This window comes from Nyctibius grandis, chromosome 2 (assembly GCF_013368605.1).
Source record: "Nyctibius grandis isolate bNycGra1 chromosome 2, bNycGra1.pri, whole genome shotgun sequence".
In the NCBI taxonomy this organism is placed as follows: Eukaryota; Metazoa; Chordata; class Aves; order Nyctibiiformes; family Nyctibiidae; genus Nyctibius; species Nyctibius grandis.
The window spans coordinates 101,228,768-101,250,685 of record NC_090659.1 but is presented as its reverse complement, the minus strand read 5'-3'; the positions used below and the strand labels follow the sequence as shown (position 1 = coordinate 101,250,685).

At 39.4% G+C, this 21,918-nt stretch overlaps 1 protein-coding gene across 2 annotated transcripts in view; it reads right to left on the bottom strand.

Annotated features, from left to right (window-relative positions):
• Positions 1-21,918, bottom strand: part of STARD13 (StAR related lipid transfer domain containing 13) — a 325,192-nt gene that overhangs the window by 225,295 nt on the left and 77,979 nt on the right. Inside the window, exons 3-4 of one of the 2 annotated variants that reach the window (XM_068418853.1) lie at positions 17,304-17,450; positions 14,370-14,504 (exon numbers count right to left, since the gene is read on the bottom strand). In XM_068418853.1, the coding sequence (XP_068274954.1) occupies positions 14,370-14,504; positions 17,304-17,450 (282 nt within the window). Of the gene's footprint in view, positions 1-14,369; positions 14,522-17,303; positions 17,451-21,918 lie in introns of those variants that run through there. The other variant, XM_068418877.1, reaches the window with a different exon arrangement.

The following is a 21,918-nucleotide window of genomic DNA, read 5'->3' as shown; positions in this document are numbered from 1 at the left end:
AACTGTTTTTATGTGTGAATCAAGGCTGACTCCATAAAAAACCCAGCGATCAAAAGAGGTCAGGGCTTTGGATTTCACACTGCGTCCTGAGCTGGTGTGTCAGCGCAGTGATGCTGAGCGCTGATGCGAGCTGTTTCCTCACCTGGCTGCTGATGCAGCGGGAAGAGTGCCACCTACTGAGTCCCTCCTCGTTCCTGCAGCCTGTCCTTGCATGTCTCTGTCCCCCTGACCACATCTGATCCTCCTCCAGCCGTGGGGTATTTCAGATTGCTCCCAGATACCATGTGCCTGCCATCAACGAAGCTTCCTGCTGCGCTGTAATTACTGGAGGGAATGAGGAGGCATTCAGCCTGGGCAATTAAAAGAGAATAGGATTCTCTTTTCACTTACCCTGGTATTAGCAGGACATCTGAATCAGGCTGCAGGTCTCCTCGGAATCACTTCCTGGTAGTAACTGTGATTTGATGAATTTCGTATTTATTTGCACTGAGATCCCTGGTATAGTAGGCACAACCATGGATCAAGTTTGGTCAATTAACACAAACTACAAAACATTTCTTAGGACATTCTAGGACTAAGGACATGCAAGCTACAGGAATTAACACCATTAATAGGAAACACGTAACTTTTGCAACCATGGAGAAGATGAAAGTGAACACTAAGAAACAAGAGAGAGGTTCTCTGACTTTTTGTCCGTCTGGTTATCTTCTTTGTTCTTCTTTTGTTCTTTCATTTCATCATTTTCATTAAGCCTTTGCCTTTGTGCTGAGAAACAAGTGGCCTCCTTTCAACAAAAAATGTTAATGATTTATTCAGTTCTTGGATTTCTGTACAGAGTACTCCACATATCTTCAATATGGACCATCAATAAGGACAGGGAACTGCTAGAGAGAGTCCAGCGCAGAGCCACGAAGATGATTAAGGGAGTGGAACATCTCCCTTATGAGGAGAGGCTGAGGGAGCTGGGTCTCTTTAGCTTAGAGAAGAGGAGACTGAGGGGTGACCTCATTAATGTTTATAAATATGTAAAGGGCAAGTGTCATGAGGATGGAGCCAGGCTCTTCTCAGTGACATCCCTTGACAGGACAAGGGGCAATGGGTGCAAGCTGGAACACAGGAGGTTCCACTTAAATTTGAGGAAAAACTTCTTTACTGTAAGGGTGACTGAACACTGGAACAGGCTGCCCAGAGAGGTTGTGGAGTCTCCTTCTCTGGAGACATTCAAAACCCGCCTGGACGCGTTCCTGTGTGATATGGTCTAGGCAATCCTGCCCCGGCAGGGGGATTGGACTAGATGATCTTTCGAGGTCCCTTCCAATCCCTAACATTCTGTGATTCTGTGATTCTGTGATCAAATTTCCAAGTCTACCTCCACCTGAAGTTATTCCTAGATGGACCATCACCATCACTGTACAATCCTTCTCTGAGTTCCAAATTATTTTCTTTTCCTTTTTTCTTACTAGTGGTGATGGCTGGCTTATGAAGGATAGCACACCACTATCCACTTCAGTGTCTATGCAACTCACCAGCCAATGTGTATGATAAAGAGCCCAGATTCTGCTACAGCCTCAACTGCTAAAATTTATTTTTTTTTTTTTTTAAGACAAAGCTGTGAGACATATAACTAGCTCTGGACATGCTCAAATTAACATTTAGAATGCAGCTCAAGACACTAGATGGAACAAGTCTAGAAACCAGGACCTACAAGAAAAAGCTAGATAAACTAGATTGACCTGAGGAAGGAAGGCAGAAGGGAAAGCATACAAATATAACTTGTTCTGCGTATTGATGATGAACACAAGAAGACATTTTACAGCAAGAAAGCATAGTAAAACTTTCTAATGGTAAGCGGGGTACTGACACATATCACCTGAACAGGCTCTGTAGTGTGTCAATGGGGATCTTAAAAAAGAAGCTAGACAAACTTTTGTCAGGGTGACATAGGTATAGGTGATTCTGATTTGGTACAGGGGAATAGCCTAAAAGTCCTCCTGAGGTCTCTCAGACCACAGGCTGCTCCAGTTCCTCTCTGAGGCTGTGCTAACTCTGTTTCAGTCCAGATCCACAGTCCTAGATGCAAAGTCCAACTTGTTAGCTCAAGTTTTAGGACATGCAAATTATGTCTGGAAATTTTCAATTCAATTTGCAGTGTGCTGGCTAACCCACAACATTCTCAAGCTCTCCTTTAATGGCTCATCTGAAAATTTGCATTAGAACATTTTGCAATGCAGAAGCTTCAGGCACCATTTTTTGAGCACTTTGGCTTTGTATCAAGTGATTAGTCATTGTAATACTTAAAGCATGTAATGCCAATTTAAAGAAGGTCATAATTATGACACTTGGCTGCTTCAAACAATGTGTGACCTTTCTCCTACTCTGGATTATCAGCAGGCCCCATCTAACATCAAGCAGTTCATCTCAAAATCATTACTATCACTCTGTGTTCAGATCTGGGAATTTACCAAAATGCCATCTGAATGGTAGCTACATAGAAACCTTCTGCAAATAATTTTTCTTAAGTTGTACGTCACTCCATACACCAAGAAATGACAGGCGAGAACTTATTTTCTGAAGCTTTTGTCTGTTTTCGCATGTGTACATCAGGCCATTATAGCAGCAAGGCTTCCATGGCTGAACTTTTTCCTGCCCAGAACAGGAAAAACTGGCTTCTGTAAAAATTAATGGGAAAATGGAAACACTGGAGAATATCAACCTACTTTCTCACTCTTGCTATGTGTTTTGTTGGAAAGAGCTTTTTGGTCCAGAGCTCCATGAGAGCAATGATGAAAGCCGCTGAGGAGCTGAGTTCTCACACTGTATCTAAGGCACATGGTGTAGAAGCCCTGCCCCTCATCTGGTTCTGGATATGCTTCATGACTCTGGGTCAACAGGAGACTTGGGCACATACCACTGCTCCATACTCCCCGATTCCCATGGGACACAAGCATGGGCTCCGCTCTGGATAAGGGAGTCAGTCCTGTGTAGCACTAATCCCTCTCTAAAAGAGAAGCTATTTAAACACAGTTCAGTGAGGCAACAGTGCCCGGGGGACTGGCTGCTACCATACAGCAAGCTACCTGTGTACAGAGAGATACTGTTAAAAAACCTAAAGTCCATCAAAAACATAATGTATACATATAAAATGTATATATAGACATATATATCTATCTTTGCCTTTTTTTTCTTTTTTTTTTTGAGAAAAAGATGAAGGAGTTACAGAAACTTGTAAGAAAAGTCCTGGAAAATATTTGGGTCCACCTGAGAGAAAACATAGAGCTGTCTGAAAAAGCTGCTCAAGTCAAGCAGAATCCTGAGCCTTCCCACATCTACCAGCGTTAGTGCACATCACTTACACAAAGGGCTGCATAATCCCATTTCAGTACTGTGAGATACCGTACATCCCAGCATGAGGGGGTGGCAGTTGGGCAAAGATGCCTCCTCCCAGCAGAAGCACATGGAAAGTTGTACCTTGAGAGGGATTATCTCTGTTAGAGAGACGGGATGCATGATTTGCTCTATTCATTTGCATAAAAAATGCTCCCTTTCGCATTGTACCAGCCTCTGTCCCTGGTGTGTTATAGATGGAAGTCCCTTCTTCCCTAGCGTGGGAAACAGGAGAGAGCAGTCACCAAGCTCTCCAGAGCACAAAGAGCCTGGAGGCTTGTATTATGAGAGACCTTTGCACCACTGCTTAAGTGGGACTAGGGGCCCGACTCTACCCAGGCTCTGAAGCACCACACAAGCACTTCGGCAGTCCCGGCAGGACACATTTTAAACTATACATCTCTGGTAATGTTTGAATCTCTCAATTTTCCTCTTGCTGTGAACAACTATTGTGAAAGTCAAAGGCTCCAGCTCAATCGTGTGTGCCGTCCGATCAACACGTGAAATAGCTGAGAGAACCCTGCCTGAGTAAGAACGACACAAGTCCCAAAAGAGGGGCCATGATGGTGAAAATGAGTAATAGCTACACTGGAAGAGAAATTACTTTGATAAAACTATACACATAGAACATATTCACTCATGTTTTTTTCACACTGTTGTAGCAAATATACTATAGAGCCAGAAAAAGGTAAGCAAAAACCTGACAGATAGGTAGACAGATAAGGTACAATCGTACATACCTGCCTGGAGAAAACTCTGCTCAACAAATCCCACAAACAAAAATACAACAGACAGTCTGCTAGGGACGAATCCAGCACACGCCTGCCAGCCTCACCCATGGGAGCCAGTGTACTCTATCGCCTGTTCTTTTCTGTGGCTGCTACAAAACAGAGTAGAAAATTGTACTGTCATCCAATTAAATAAAGTGTGTTGCCTCTAAAAGCACGAGCCCAGATGCTGGTATAAAACACGCAAACAGAAGAAAAGAGAGATAAATTGTTTCCCTTTGGCACGTCATTGAGTATAAAGGTAACTGTATGGAAGTAAGGTTATCTCTCTTTATATTTGCATATGCATGGTATAATTTAATGGTATGGTTCCTGATCGCCTCGTTACGCATTTATAGAGATTCTTATTTTGACAGCTTGCATCCCACATCTACTGACAACGAGTCAGGACATTCCAGTCTGTCCTTGAAAAGCAATGCATTCCTGAGGCTGTGTACTAACACTGAAATGTAAGTCAGCAATTTGAGTGTCTACGAGTAATAAGATTGCACTATTATGAAACGTGATTGTGTTCCTTCAAACAGTCAGTGTTATCAGAAATACAACACAAAAAACAGCACTGAAGAGTACTGGTACCTTGCATTATAGTTTTTGCAAAATAATGCAGTTAGAAGATCTGAAAATAAACAAAACAACAAATGTCATTCTAGAACACTGAATATTTCAATTTACATATGATAAATATTTCTATAAAAGCCAAGTAGCATATGTAGGCTTATTTTGGGACACATATATTAACAAATCCATGCCCATCTGCAGCTCTCATTTTGTCACTAAGGCCAGACCTAGATGGCAAATCTCACTGAGTGAGCTTGGGACAGTTATTTCGAGACGGGGATTGGGCTGGCTCAGAAAAGTGCTCACTCAGTATATTTCACTGGCCATCTCTGCTCACGGGGTTTCAGTGAAATCACCACCAAGCCCAGCTGCTCTGCTGCTGTCGCCATCCCTGGTGGAACTGCTGGCTGCCCTTGCAGAGGTGCGTCACCTCTATTTCCCAACTGCTCCCACAGTCGCTTGCTCTTTCAAAGCTTTTCTTACAACGTAAACAGATGTTATCAGTTTGAACTACATAAACAGCCATGTAATGCCAAGCAACAAAAATAACCAATTCCAGACTCCTCCCAGTACAGATTTGGACTTCATACACCTTTTGAATTACATCAAATGAACTTTAGTCCAAAATGAGTTGGAAACTTCAATTTTATTTTATATTGTATGCAAAAAAAATCCATATAAATTATCTTGTTCACATCCATCCAAGAATAACTGCTTATTTTTAAATTATTTCTCAAAGCCGTTTTATGAGTAAGGATGAAGCAGCTCTTCCTTACACAGATAACTCAATAAGTTTTTTTAAAATTTACACAAAGCATGTCCCTTGCCTCCAAATAATCCTTATGAAAACTAAACTAAAATAATGAATCTGATGCAAAATACTGTGTAAAAAGGATACTGTTAATGTGATTTAAAATTAAATATTTTCATAGAGTGATTTAACCATAACAGTTCAAGGTAATATTAATTGCTGTACAGCTGACTTCAACATTTTTGTCAGAAAAAAATGGAACCGAGCTAAAAATTAAGGAAAAAAGTATGTTAAATATTTTATTTGAGGAATGCTGTGAAATTTGCCAAACAAACTATTCGATAAATACTTTTTGTTCAGTTCTGAAACACACCACAATTTGCTCCTAAATGAATCAGAATAATCTAAAAGATTTCCTTTCCTTGGAACTGACACTAACATTTCAAGAGTCTCATCAATCAAGAAGACAGGGGCTTTTCAGTCCATTTGGAGTTCAGGAGTACTACCGCCAAGAAATAAAACAACCCTGTCGCAACCCAACCATCTGTGTGCAGGGTAGTTATGGTGCAAGATGTTGGAGTCTTCTCACTAAAATGCTTTCAGCAAAATTTAAAAGGTACGTGGTAAATCAGAATAAATAAGATGATCTGTAAGTGTGCATTTGGAAAAAATTTTTGGGCTGTGTGTATTTGGGTCAACTTCTGTTTCTCTGGTCTGTTCTTGTATTAGAGAAGACAGGGCTGCTAAAACTAAAAAGTAAGAAAGAGAACTCCAAACAAAACAACCCCTTTTTAATTCTAATCAGATAAATGCAAAAGCAAAATTCCAAGGAGAAGCTGCAATAAAATGAACAGGTAACAATCCTGTCCTCCCTCAAAAAAAACGTTTTCTTACTATCATACATAAACACTGCAATGCCAAGTTTCAGTTTAAAATTTCTACGCATTGTTAAAAGGGACCCACGGCTCAGGATGCCATCTCTAAAATGAAAAAGCAGCGGCCTATCAACTGGCCCTGTGACCCCTTTATGGTAATTTTAGATATAAAAATCAGTAAGAACGTGTAATGAAACAGTTTGTTATTAGCCATTGCTGATAAACACAATAATTGTATACTATTCACCTACCTTTTCTAATTCAGAGTCTCCTTCTGCCACCATCAGAACTGAACCCCTGAGACAGTCAGTCTTTGGCATCAATCCTGCAAATGCTACTCAGATACTCGATACGCTCAGTGAGACGGATTTAGTGTTTGCTGTTTTGGTATATTTGCATCTTCTTGATTCACAAAGCCTGATCCTATTTCCACTGAGGTTCCACTGATCTTCAGAGATGGGCAGACTGAGAATTTAGACACAAATTTAGGACTGTTTAGAAGATGTATTAGATGAGATTTTAATCTGTTAGTTTTCCTTTCAGAAGTTTTTGAGAGTTTACGCATTCATGTACGAAATATTTATACTGAGCAAAGCTAAAATTTATACTGAGCTTCCCCTTCCCCTGTTCTCTGAACTCATCACAGCATCATGATTTCAGCGTCATGTGTAAGCACCGTGTTGTCTGGTTCACAGACAACTTTCTGTGAAGGAGCTGACTGATGGGAGGAGGGAATAAAGACAAAAGGGAAAAGAGAAGGGGCTACACTGGGCTCTTATGTTTGCAGCCACTCCTTGCTGGAAGCAGACTTTGGCCAGAGTGCTGTCAGGTGCGCTGGAAACAAAGTGGATGAGAAAGCCTGGAGTATTAGTTATATGTATCGGAATATATAGCTCTTGCTGTTAAAAATGAGGAGGAAGAAACCCATTTGCCCTTCACTCCCTATTAGCCTGTTTCTTGCTAGATATAGTGCAGGCTTTTCCTGGGACAATGAATTCCTCTACTACCTATAAACTAGTTTATCTTAAAGCAGGGAAGATTCTGTCTTTCAGGACCATTTGATCGTCTCAGAAACGCCTGCAAATCTAGAGTGCTCCTGGGCAAGAAGGGTAATCTCCTCACCGTGCAGGCAGACCAGGGGAAGGATGGAAAGGCAGCCGTCCTGTTCAGAGGTGAGAAAGTCCACCATAACAGGGTACAGCTGGAAGCAGTGGGTCGCTTTACCTATCTATTTCACCATGCCTCCATCGCAGCAAGATACTGGTGGTATTAAGTGCTGAAAGCAAGAAGAAAAATTATGCAAAAATGTTGTTTCAGGCTACCTGCATCTATACTGGAGAGCTAATTTGCTGACATCATTAATATCAACATTAAGGATACATAGGAAAGCAATTCACATGACTAAGGGACACACTTTGAATTCTACTTTTGCAAGAATGGGAACAACTGGAGTTAACACTCTTTATGAGGAAGGATGGTCTGTTAGCAAAAACACAGATTGTGTGTAGATTCTGCTCTTGACCATGCTGCAACCAACCAGTACGACTTTGAGAAAGTCAATGAGGACCTGATTTCTACAAAGATTTCTGCATCTCTTATCTGCATGAGCTATGCTACTTTTACAAGCACATTTAGTAGAAGTATATACAGAAATCTTCAGCTCCAACAAAGCCAAATAACTGTGTCTTCAAGCACACCATCTCTCTGAGAAAAAGGAGCGTCGGACGCTATGTCTCCACACTTAGGTTTAGGCTTCTTGTTTCATCTTCTTGCATTTCGTGGGTCGTACAAAGTGGCCTGACAACAGAACGGGCAGAGAGCTCTCTGAAGTAAGAAATCTTTGTCCAGAGGTTGCACAAGTCTTCTTGGGGCTTTATTATCAACTTTGTCAATGAGGGGCAAGGTCAGAGTAAAGCACGATCGGCCTAATGTTCACCTAGGGAAACACTCCCTAATAGATAATGGACATAACTGCTGCTGTAAATAGTACCATGAACTGATAAATTTATGACCGCATCCAGCAGTGACAGCATGTGAAACTTATTTCAGAGCCAGGTTATATACACTTATCTTCTACTCCTGGATGTAAAATGAAGACTCTGCTTACATATTTCATGGAGAAATGAAGGATCAGCCTAAGGTTTGTAAATACTTTAAGATCCTCAAATTCCAAAAGAATGCTTAGTAGAAATACAAATTGTTATGAGTTGCCACATTATAACTTCCTTCTGCACTGGACATTGGTAGCTATCTGATAAAAGGCTTATCACACACACTGACTAACAGAATAATCTGTGATCCCTGCTGGTCCAGGGCCAGCAATATTGAAGAAGTAGTGCATGAGAAACACAACGATTCTGATTTTCCTTCAGCTGTTTTTACTTTTGAATTTCTCTGGCCTCAAACAATGTCAGAGGGTCAGGCAAGCATCACACTGCCTACAGAGAGGTAACGACTACTACAGTCACAGATTACGGTATTATTAGTTTTACATTTGTAAACAATGTCAGAAGATATCAGACATCTCTGGAACCTCTGACCTAAACTCTGAAACACTGCTGATAGCATCAACTAGCATTTCTCAGAAAAAAAAAAGGAGAATAATACCTTCTTAAAGAATCACAAACACTTTTCAGTCATGTGGGTTACAAGGCAGTGTTTTGCTTCCCATTTTCTGAATCAAGTGGCTTAGCACAGGTAAAGTATAGTTCCACAAACAGTTTAAGCTATCAGAAGCTGGCAAGGATGCTGAAGGAAGCAATTCACCCTGTCTCATCTCCAGCCACTCTGACCTTCTCTTGCATCAGCCTGTATATTCATGTGGCTGAACAGTGAATCAGACTGAGAATCCAAGTTAAAACAAGCCCAAAACCTATAAAATGATTAATTTTCACCCTGTTGGTTTAATGTAGTCAAGCTATTTGTGGAACTAAAGCATGAGAAATCAAAACTGTGCTCATCAGTTGTACTTAAAAACATAAAAGCAGACTTACCACAGACAAGCCCACCTTGTTACCAATATATAAAGTTTTGTTTCCTTACTGATTCACAGAGTGCTTATGGCAGAGGATATTGTATTATCTGCAATAGCTAGTGGGTGTTTACTGATGGGGTTTTTACACCGCCTGGTATTAGACTCCTAAGTTAGACTGTTAGGGTCTCAAAGTTTCCTCTGCTCAGTGTATGGGAGGCAGGCACTACCCATCAAATGCCAGATTGTAACTTACACACCATGGGAGGGATTTAGCTCACCCAGCTCTAATCACCTGTGCCTCAGGCTCACTTCTTCAAGTACTCTACCAACATCAGTGCTTTGGGGGCACAAAGCACTTCAACCAGGTGACCTACGTTCAGATGACTGCTTCAGGGTGAGATGAATCTTGCTGTAGAAGTGCTTTTTTGTCCCCATTAATGGAATCTCTATGATGTAGACATGGACTTACAAATGCCAGAGTTTCATAGAATCATAGAATCGTTTTGGTTGGAAAGGACCTTCAAGATCATCAGGTCCAACCATTAACCTAGCACTGCCAAGTCCAACTGTCAGGTGTAACTCTGCTGTTTGTCTCTCAGGCACCTGACTTCCCTACCACCATAGGTACATATTTCCTTTAGTACCTCACAAATAATGTTTCAGTGAAGCATTGTTTTGGGGGGAAGGAAGGAGGGGATACATGACACATCATTGCTCTAAAACCATGATTTTCACCATTATTCTATCAAAATGTAGTAACAAGTGTGAGTCATCTTTTAAATGCATATTAACAGAATACCTACTGTGAGACAAGTTTGCCAAAGAAACCTTCATTTGCATCTTTTAAGCTGTCAGTCCAGTTGGTATCCATGAAAGCATACAGCTAACATCACTGCCTTGTATTGAGAATTGAACAACTGTGTCCTGCATAATTCTCTGCATATTATTCCTGAATTACAGCATCCCTGCTATTTCTAACATTGGTCTTCTCTGGTATAATTGCTAATCTCAGTAAGTTATGGAGTATTTGGTTCTCTAAATGCCTGGATATATGAGCTCCAGGGGAGTGGAGACAGATAAGCTCTTTTTCACCTCCTGACTCATAAAAAATTGAAAGAGAAGAAATACTAGCTCATCAGAACACAACAGATCCGACTTATCTCTGTGTTACTCCCAAGTTATGTATTATGCCACTTGGATCATGAAAAGGATGCAACCTGTGTGTGACACAGAAGGAATGAGGCCTTTTGTCATTTGGATCCATCCCCTTTACTGTAACAAAACTAACTTTGGCATGCCCTTTTTAAAAAATATGAATAAGTCTGTATCTTAAGGAATAAGTGGTGAAAATTTGGGTATTGGAGAGACACGACAGTCTCACGCAAACTGAATGTCTGGAGCTAGATATGGCATTATTTGTATTTGCCTAAAATATAGCATACACACCAGAAGCAGCACTTTGAAGGAAGTAAAACTGCAATACCCAGTTTCAATATTTATCTCTAATTTAAAGCCCTGGCCAATTCAAAAAACAGCCCATTAATTTCTAAAGAAATTCTGTGCCTCCAGTAGGTTTCTAGACTAGATGGTGCCCTAAGGAACAATAGTACTTTCTGCATTACATTGCTGTTACTACAATATTACAAAAATGTTTGATACTATACATGGGCTATACCGATGTAGATTTGCAGAGCTGCTATTTATTGTACTAGTATTTCCTGAATTTTAACAAAAAGAGAAACGTAGACTTCAGAAAAGAAAAAAACCCCAAACTTAAACTTTCTCTGCCTTCTCTCTCACATACTTCTAGCCAAACAACCTTATTACTGCAACATCACTTCAAAAACATTTACATAGCGTCAGTAAGAAGGCAGCTAAGCAACGATACTTGTACATGCCTGAACATTTTAGCTGAGGAAAAAAACCAAAGAAAGTTGGCAAATATCTTTTTGCTGAATTCTACTATCTATTCCAAGCAAAACAAGCAACAAATCAGAACAAATGTTTGTGCATTTGCAGAAACGGAAAATGGTGAACTTATTTTCTAAGGAAAGGAAACAGCTAGTGGGAAGACAATTATGTTTTCAATTAGTAAGTAAGTGGAACCCACCTCCGAATTTCCACTTCAGTGAACAGGAGGAGGTCCATTTAATGAAATACAAAATTTGTATGGTGGCATGCATATCATTCTTTGGTAGGTGACCAGTATGACAGTTTTAGAGATACCTTTAATGTAATAGATTTTGCTTTAATCAAAATTGTGTAGATAACTTGAAATAAGCACCTCATCAGGAGAAAGAGAACTGCTGAGCTATTGACTTAATGTGTAATTATTGCTAAAAACTATTGGCTCTGGGATCGGAGGACTGAAGGGTGGCATATGTGATGCCAATATTGAAAATGCCTCTGAAACTATTTGTGGAAGAGATGCTAGTAGGACTGATATGCACAGCAGAAAATTACCAGGAAGTATGCTTAAGAACAAATACATGGGTAGTAATATGGGCTAACAGGGAAGCACAAATGTGGCTTTTGGAGGCCAAGTTCTTTGAATGATCATGCAGATACGGGTGATTTGCTGATACAATGTACTTCCATTTCAAAAAGCTTCTGATGAATCACAGAATCACAGAATGTTAGGGATTGGAAGGGACCTCGAAAGATCATCTAGTCCAATCCCCCTGCCGGAGCAGGACCACCTAGACCATATCACACAGGAACGCGTCCAGGCGGGTTTTGAATGTCTCCAGAGAAGGAGACTCCACAACCTCTCTGGGCAGCCTGTTCCAGTGTTCAGTCACCCTTAGAGTAAAGAAGTTTTTCCTCAAATTTAAGTGGAACCTCCTGTGCTCCAGCTTGCACCCATTGCCCCTTGTCCTGTCAAGGGATGTCACTGAGAAGAGCCTGGCTCCATCCTCTTGACACTTGCCCTTTACATATTTATAAACATTAATGAGGTCACCCCTCAGTCTCCTCTTCTCTAAGCTAAAGAGACCCAGCTCCCTCAGCCTCTCCTCATAAGGGAGATGTTCCACTCCCTTAATCATCTTCGTGGCTCTGCGCTGGACTCTCTCTAGCAGTTCCCTGTCCTTCTTGAACTGAGGGGCCCAGAACTGGACACAATACTCCAGATGCGGCCTCACCAGGGCAGAGTAGAGGGGGAGGAGAACCTCTCTCGACCTGCTGACCACACCCCTTCTAATACACCCCAGGATGCCATTGGCCTTCTTGGCCACAAGGGCACACTGCTGGCTCATGGTCATCCTGTTGTCCACTAGGACCCCCAGGTCCCTTTCCCCTACGCTGCTCTCCAACAGCTCTGTCCCCAACTTGTACTGGTACATGGGGTTGTTCTTGCCCAGATGCAGGACTCTACACTTGCCCTTGTTATATTTCAAACATATAATATAGTTATCTATCTATATAAAATCTATATATATATATATCTATATATATCTAAACATATAATATAGTTATCTGAAGTTATCTATCAGACTCAAACTATACTGTCAAGGAGGAAAAACAAAAAAGACATCAAGAAATAAAAATATCTTTTCATTGCTGACTAAAAGCAAAAAAAAAAAAGGTTAGGAATAATTGGTTACTTTCTTTTACAGTGGATGGATATTACCTGACAGTCTCACAGATGTATGTTCAATATACTCATAAATGACCTGGAAAATGGAGGAATAAAAAGGGACAGAGTTTTTCTGATGATATTAAATTACAGAGGTTAATAAAAACAAAAACTGACTGCCAGTTGCTGCAAAAGGACCTCATGATGCTGAATGAGCATAAGATAAATAGGCAGATAAATTTCAATACCAATAAATACAGTCAGACAAACTGAAAAAAAAACCCCTCATTCTCAGGTATTCACTACTTCCTACAAGATTCCTAAGATTCAGTTTTTCACAGTACAAGAATTACAGCCAAATTAATAATCCCATAGCAAATCTACAATAAGAAGTAGGTGTTTTTTCACATACTCCGCAGTTAAACTTTGGAACTCATTGCTACAAGATGTTTTTAATATTGAAAGAACAAATACAAATGAATACAAAAGACAGAACTAGTGGCAAAAAAAGACCCTTGGGGGTTATTAGTTACAAAACTGCAATATAGTGTCTGACTTCACTGTGTCTGCATGATAAACACCTCAAAGGAAGTTGAAATGGCATACTATCTGCTTAGTTTGTTCTTACATTTCTTTCCTGAACACCCAACGTTGGCCACTGCCAAAGAAAGGATACTGGACCTTTGATTCAATCCAGTGCAGCCATTTTTATGTTGTGTGATGATCATGGACACTGCTGGCACCCAAGTAATACACAACTGAGAGGCAAAATCATCTGCATTTTGGAACCAAGACACTGATCCTAAAATAGCTTATTTTTACATGCATAAATATAACAACATTTGGCTATTGAGGAAGTAAATCAAAGCCTTCTGGGGGAAACCCTCTGATAGATTTTAACAGACTTTGATTGCAGACTACAGCATCACCTTGTAAAAAAAGAAACAAAATAAATATTGCTATTACTGATTAGAAATAGGGCTTAACTAAACCTCCAGAGCTGAACACTTCTGCTTACGGAGAACACATGGGAGAACACCCAAATTAAAAATCCTAGGAGATGAATTCTAAAATAAGCAATGAAGAAAAAGATGCAGTAGTTGATCTGATGCCTGGAATCCATCACATCTAACCTCTAGATGAGATTAATTCCTCTTTAGAAATGCCTGTTTCTTTCCATTGACTATAAAGGCAGTCCAAGTGACTTGTTCAGATGTAGTCGTCTTCACTAGAGTTGTCTAAAGCCAGATTAGATGAATCCCACAGTGCTGGAATCTCACTGAAGATTGACTTAACTTTTACCTGTACCTCTTTTGCAAACCAAACTCCTTCATGCAGAGCAATATTTGCAGAACAAATTACTCTAAAGAAATGCAAGGACAATTTTAATGATAAATAGTAAATTTTGAGGTTACTGAACCTCAGAGTCAGAGAATGTTGTAAATATGCTGTAGCTACTTACATCGGTTTTAGGTCGTGCTCCAGTTGACTCTGGGTAAGGTAAACTGTCTAGATTCTGGTAGTCTGCTCTTCTGTTTTTCCAAGACCCTTTTTCTTGATGATGTCCATAAAAGCCTGTCTCCACTTGAACAGGGCACTGTAAGAGAATTTTAAAAACCCTGTAAATAAAGGCAAGTCATAAATATTTTTAATGTGAACTGCAAGATAAAAACATTGGAATTTTATCTTTTTAAAGCTTTTTTTTTTCCTCTGATGTAAAGTACACATTTGGCCTCAATCTTTTTTCTTAAAAACACCTGCTGCACCATTTTTACATTTTGCTAAGTCAGACATCCAAATATTATGTGAAGCGACTTCCTTAACAGCTAGTATACACGACTGGAGAACTAATAAATAGTAGTACACCTCCCTAACTATCAAGACACTGAATCACCTCTACCTTAGAAAGAGAAATGGGTTTATTCAAATTATTTAAAACTATCTTTTTACTTTATTTCAGGTTCTTTTTCCAAACTTAAACAAGAGACCTAGCAAACTCCAATTTTCAAATCACAGACACCAAACTTTCCAAATCCACTTTTCCTTGTCCCCCAAACCTGGGGAGATCTCACTCCCACACCATTTTTTAAAAATGGATGTCCTAACTCTAGGCCCACATGCACCCGGCCACACTGAATTCAGTGCCAGGAAGCGATCAACTGCACAACATTCCCCCAGGTATCCTGGTTTGCCTCAAGAGAACAACGAGGTGTGCGAGCAAGGAGCAAGCCGTGTTGCAATCCAGCAGGATCCATGATGGGAACAATCAGGGAACCAGGTTCATGGGTGCACTGCAGAGCAGTCCCAAGCTGTTGGGTACAATCAATCAAAATCAGCCAATTTTCTGGCTGCTCCCCTTTAGAAGAGGACCAATTTGCTGCTAGTATTTAACAGCAACTGCCTAATTCCCAATTAGCATATTTTTAGGGCTGTAAAATGAGGAGGCTTTGCAAAGTTGACAAAATTCAGAGCTGTTTTTAGGGCTCAAAAAAAGTTCGAAGATAATATACTACTGCAAAAGAATGAAGAGAATGTGTAAGTTAAAGCCAAAATTTTGTTCAATGAAAGACATATTTCTAACATAAGACAGGTTAATTATAATCAAACAGGATTTCTGTGTCACTATCCATGAATGATAAAGGACTAAAACTGAAAAACATGATTCTCATTCTTCAGATCTGCTTTTTTTCCTGTACTGAAACTGAGTACTAGACAAATGGCAATGAAGTAGATAAATTCAACAACAGTGAAACACGCTGTTTACAGCAAGAGTGTTTTATCTCTGCTATCTCATTTACAAAGTACCTCTTCCTATATTGCTAAGAAAGACTTTTTTTCATAGGAAAGGTAGAGGTTTTAGAGGGGCAGTACTATTAATTGCAGTTTTCCAAAACCAGCAGTTTTGCCGTTAGTACATTCACATTGCCCAGCTTTTTGTACTTACAGCATGTATTTATAGCATTGGTGAGAGAATGTTTCAGAAAACAATTTGATGCCAGTTAATTTTTTTATTAATACCTCTTCTGGATCAGATATGGAGTCATCCAGCCACTGCTACTGCCCAATGCTATTTCCCAATAAAAACTGACCAGTAGTAACTTGCAGTTTACACAGATGTAAAGATTTGAAGTCCAGTATCCTATGATGTTCAAGTCACCATGGAAAAAGAATTATGCCTAACCAAACCATGGCTTTTGCCTTAGTAGGATAGGCACAGCCATAAAATCATAGGTGTTTGGATCACCAGTTAGCAAAACCAGACTGCCTCATAACGGGAAATGCTTGAACTCTGATGGCTTGGATTTCACTTTCAGGCAGAAAAGCAGACTACTCTGCCACTGTATTTTGACAGAAGACATTGAACAGTCTCCTATAAGGAGACAAAACACTGTTCATTAATAGGCAAGATAATGATGAAATGAATTCAATTGGACAGACCTGGTTCTGACTTGCTGACACGTACAGTAATAAAGAAATGAGAGACAGTCATGGTCACTCTGTTACTAACACTCTCTGCACAATATGAAAATGCATACTGCAAAGCACAACACTGACATGCAAGATCCTGAACTTCCCACCTTGAGGGACATGAACATTTACAGTGATTTGCACAGACATTTACTTAAAGAATTTACTTTTACAAAATGAAGCAGCATTGAAGCAGCAGCGACGGCAAAAGCGCTCAAACAAGCTCACCCTTCAGGAATTTCAAGCCAGCACTAACATTCCGAGCTGCAAATCCAAACAACTGTATCTTAAGAACTGACTTTAATCATAGCCTAACGCAGAGAACAAAGAGTCCTGCTTCTCACACTGTTCTCTCTCCAGTTACTTACTTCTATAAAAAACCTTGCTTATTCAAAAATTACTAAAATAATATCATTGTTCCTTAATCCCATTTGCCCTCAAAATAAAAGTTTGGGAAACTGCATGTCATCAACTGATGACACCTGCCATCACGAAATATTCTTAACTAGAGGAATGCAGCTCTAAATCAAATATTCAGATAAAATAAACAAAAATATTAATTCAGCTCTTAATGAAGATACATAGTGTCTCTCTTGCTGTTACGTCTTTAAATAAACATAACAAGTGTAAATAGGCTAGCACTGGAACATTAAATTAACAAGATTCTATCCTGAAAAACTATCAAATGCAATGATTTTAAGCCATATTGACAGAAAACTTACAAGTTTTGTCCTATGACGTTTCTGTTTATTTGGCCGTTAGTTGTCTAAGCAGCTCAAGCGACTGTTATTATTCAGTGAAAACTGTGATTTACTTCACCATTGAACCTGAGCTCCTCACAGCCTATCCAGAAACACAACCAGATCTGAAAAACATGGCTTGATGAGCATCTGTTAGAAAACATATCCTACGACACACACATTCTTACCAGTTGTTTGTGCCTTTTGGAAGAAGGAGTAGTGGAGGGAGAAGAGCTAGCACTCAGAGCTTCTTCAATGTCTAAGTTCAACTGTTCCAGCTTCTTCATAAGACATGACATAGAGTCTGACCATTCAGATCCTTTTTCTGTCTGGATCTAAAAGAAATCAAACATACATGAAGTCTTAAAATATTCAAGCCTTTTGTGATTTGAAGACTCTCATTTTTCTGGCTAGCCCTCAAGGAAAAAAGCTGATCAGCTCTTTTTCCTTGTTCTTGGGCAACTTTCTCCATTTAGAAAGCTTCAATTATCACTCCAGTCCTGATGACAAATATTAATAGCTGCTCTTCATACCCAAATGATCACACTCCATCTCTGCATATCTGAATGGCTTTCTAACACTTCATCTTGGGTGAACCATTGCCAGCCCATGCTAAGCACAACCAAGACCAAAACCAAAATAACTTTAATGTCTCCTCCTTAAGCCATTTCTGTTTTAGCAACTCTCCACTGATTGCTTGCTGTCAATAAGGATCAGGACATTCAAGGTCATCATGTGCACTGTATTTTATTTCTTACTGTAATTCCACACTTCTTCAAGTCTTGCAGCTTTCTTCTGCCTATCCATTATGAGAATTTGTCTGCATGGCCAAAATACTTTATTGGTATCAAATATAGAATCATAGAATGGCTTGGGTTGGAAGGGACCTTAAAGATCATTTAGTTCCAACCCCCCTGCCATGGGCAGGGACACCTTTCCTCTAGACCAGGTTGCTCAAAGCCCCATCCAATCTGGCCTTGAACACTGCCAGGGAGGGGACATCCACAGCTTCTCTGGGCAACCTGTGCCAGTGTCTCACTACCCTCACAGTAAAGAATTTCTTCCTAATATCTAAATTTCCCCTCTTTCAGTTTAAAACTGTTTCCCCTTGTCCTATCACTACATGCCCTTGTAAAAAGTCCCTCTCCTCCTTTCTTTCTTTCCAACATTTTCTATTTTCATGAGTGCATTTTTCCCTTTTATCTGAACTGCTTCACTGTATGATGAAAACTTTAATCCACTGTAGTGCAACTGCCAAAAATACTTTTCTTGTTCCTTAGTTTCCTCCAAGTCCTGTCCAGTGACTCCCCTTAAGCATCTTTCCATGGCAGTCCCTGTGCGTGGTGCCACATTATGCCTTGTTTTCCTCATTCAAAACACTTCTAAAGATTCACAAGAAAAATACAGTCACACTGAACTCCCTGTCATCATGGGCAGCTATTGCTCCCCAGATTAGTCTCTGTCCTGGAGCTACTTCAGTTGTTTCATCTTTCTTACTTTCACAAACAACACATATTTTTGCACAGACGATCATTTCATTGCAAACAATTCCAACAGACTGAGTATACAAACTGCAATACTACATTGCCACCCTGCCAAAATCCTAAGGGCACCATACCAACACTCCATGATACCTAGGGGAGCTAGATGAACATTGTTATTATTCTTACCTGACAAATCTTTACAGTGATTTGTTTCCTTATGAGGGTTTTGTAAGTAGGACAGAGAGATAATTGTAATTTGCTCATTATTGTAGAAAAAAGCTTTACAAATAGAATTCAAGAGGCTCACTCCAGTATTACACTGCCATATATTATTACTAATGGGATTGCTCATCTTCACCACAGTAACTAAAAATAAGGCCCCAGATCATCAGACATGTGGTCCCATATTACCAACAGAGACATGTTCCCTTTAGAGGGGCTAGGATTATATTTGTAGTGATTGTTTTGAAACACAGAAAATTAAATATTGAATCTTTAGTTTACCAAATCTTTATTTGGAATTTCCCAAATTTTTATAGCCTCTGGGTACTTTTCCTGAAATGCTTTTAAAAGTGCTAAGCTGTATTTAAACTCTGTAGCTATTAGAATTATTTAAACAGATTCTTTGATTACTTCCCATTGTCTTCCCAAACATTTTTAAAGTAAAATATAGGAAATATAGGATGTCCCACAGAAAGTAAGTATCAAAAGACATCCCTCATGTTGAGTCTTTTATGAGCGAGATGCTCTTACACTGGAAATGTGCATGTTGATATACGTCTACAACACTCACTTGCAAATAAAGATTGTACATTTTCCTGTAGTTATGCTTCCTCACATACTGATCTTTCGAATACTAAAGAACGCTGAAAAAAACTCAACAAGGACAAAACACACAAACCAACCCAAACTCCAGCGACAATGAATGTAGAAAGTCTGTCAAAATCTAATATGAAGGTTCTATTTCTCAACACAGTTAAACTGTAACTTAAGAAAAAGGAGGTGTAAGAATGTGCTTTCTTACTTATCAGTGGCAAACTGAGGCAACAATTACACAGGGAAATGAGTAAAATGTGTTTGATTTTCATGAGCTATGCAAAAATTGTACTTGCCAGGTGACAAACATTGAAGGTTACATCAGGAGTTTGGATTTTTGAGTTAAATAAAAAGTAGGAGCAATTTACACAAGTGTAAACAGTCCATTTTCTGTTCCATGACAGAAAAGAGTATTTGGGGGGGCTGGTGAGGTGTCCCTAATTTAGTATTTTCCATAGAAAATACAAAATGAAAATTCATGAAGACTTTAAGAAAATATTTTTGAGACACTCCAAATGCACGTAACAATACACATGATACTGTGTTACAATAAAAAGTACAGCTCCATATGTAGGGAAGCACACTTTGCCTTTATCTTGACAAATACTTACCTACTGGAACAATACTTCCAGCATTCACTAATACTTTGCAATACATCTGTATGAGCCAAACCCTCTTATTTTTATAAATTTCTTGTTTTACTGTAACAGAACTCAAATCACAGTCATTTCTTAAAAATACAAGTCCTAAGGAGTTTCCCCAAACTGTAACTCTCCTAGGTTTCTCCGTTGAGTTCTTTTTTAGTTCAGTAAGAGTCTATATTGTGTCTATTAAGGGGATGAGGAAAAAGATGGGTTTTCATTATCCTTCAAGATAAAGCCAAATGGGCCTAGTTAACAAATGCCATTCACTAACTGGAAATTTGGCACAAAAGCACCATCTGGAACAAATGCTGATTGGCTACGTATTTCAAAGGTTGCCTGAAATCCCTGCTGAACAGAAACAACATGATGCTACTTACATTCAAAAATATACAGCCTGCACAGTAGGACTTCTAACAAGTGAATAAATTCTGCCTAATCCATTCATGAGGAACACAGCTCCCCAGTGTTCAGCCCTAGTAACTAGGCTGGACACTATCAAAGTGCTCAGAAGAGCTGAGTATCAGTGTATCCTGCTCATAGCAACTGAGAGGCAGTAGGGTCACAGTATTTTTGGAAGCTTTTGTGTCTTGCCCTTCAGTAGGAAAAAAATCTCCCTGTAAATTATCTGAGAATCATGGTCTGCTTTATTCATTGTTTTTCCCCTAAAAAGGTGTACAGGGAGAACACTCCTTTCCATACACTCTCAAGGTTTCCTTTCTTTGCTGGAGCGGAGCAATGCACAGGAATGCTGTTGTCTTTTGAAGAACCTGAAAAGCTTAGAGACAGAAGTGCATTACAGGAACACTTTTTGTATGTTACCTTGAAATATAGAATCATAGAATCATTTAGGTTGGAAAAGACCCATAAGATCATCGAGTCTAACCGTTAACGTAGCACTGCCAAGTCCACCACTAAACCACATCCCTAAGTGCCACGTCCACACGTCTTTTAAATACCTCCAGGGATGGTGACTCTACCACTTTCCTGGGCAGCCTCTTCCAATGCTTGACAACCCTTTTGGTGAAGAAATTTTTCCTGATATCCAATCTAAACCTCCCCTGGTACAACTTGAGGCTGTTTCCTCTTGTCCTATCCTAGGCAGATGAGGAGTAGTAGAAAGTAAGACCAGAGAATCCCTCATCAAACAAATCTTCCAAGGTGGAGCAACCTTGTCTATGAAGATCATGTTATACATTAGGCAGAGAATGACATATTGGCCTTGAAAGTTAACTCCTTGCCACACGGATTTCTTTAAGTCCCATGTTCTCAGGACAGACAAAAAATAAATAAAAATACCATAAACCATAAGTAACCTCTGTGCTAAATATAAAATTAAGTGGTATGCACTTCCTTAAACTTAAAGCAGTTACAAATGCAACTATTATGCTTCAGATAGTTACAGTATATTAAGAACTAACCCAACTGTTTAATATTTATTAAGACACATTTAGCAATCAGCCAAACATAAAATATAGTTGCAGGTTGCTACTTCCTACAGCAATCACAGCTTGTTTTAGGACAGCAAGCTTAATGTTTTTGTTACATGTACACATTCGTATCAGATTCTGTGTTCACTTACACAGCTGAAATTTCATTACTACCAATAACAAATAAAAGAGGTAAAACAGGGCACAAGATTATGGTCCATCACCTAAACAATTACTTGTTCTTTCCTTAGATTGAGAAGTAAATACATTCCAGACATTCAACTGTTTGTGCCTTTTGGACCAAAGAATTCTGCACCTTGTTTTTCAGCTTTCAAGTGTTCTTCACTAATCTTATTCAGTAAAAACTTCTGCGATAAAAGGCATATTTCTTTCAATGTTTTGCCCATGAAGCTTATTGCAATAGGCATAATA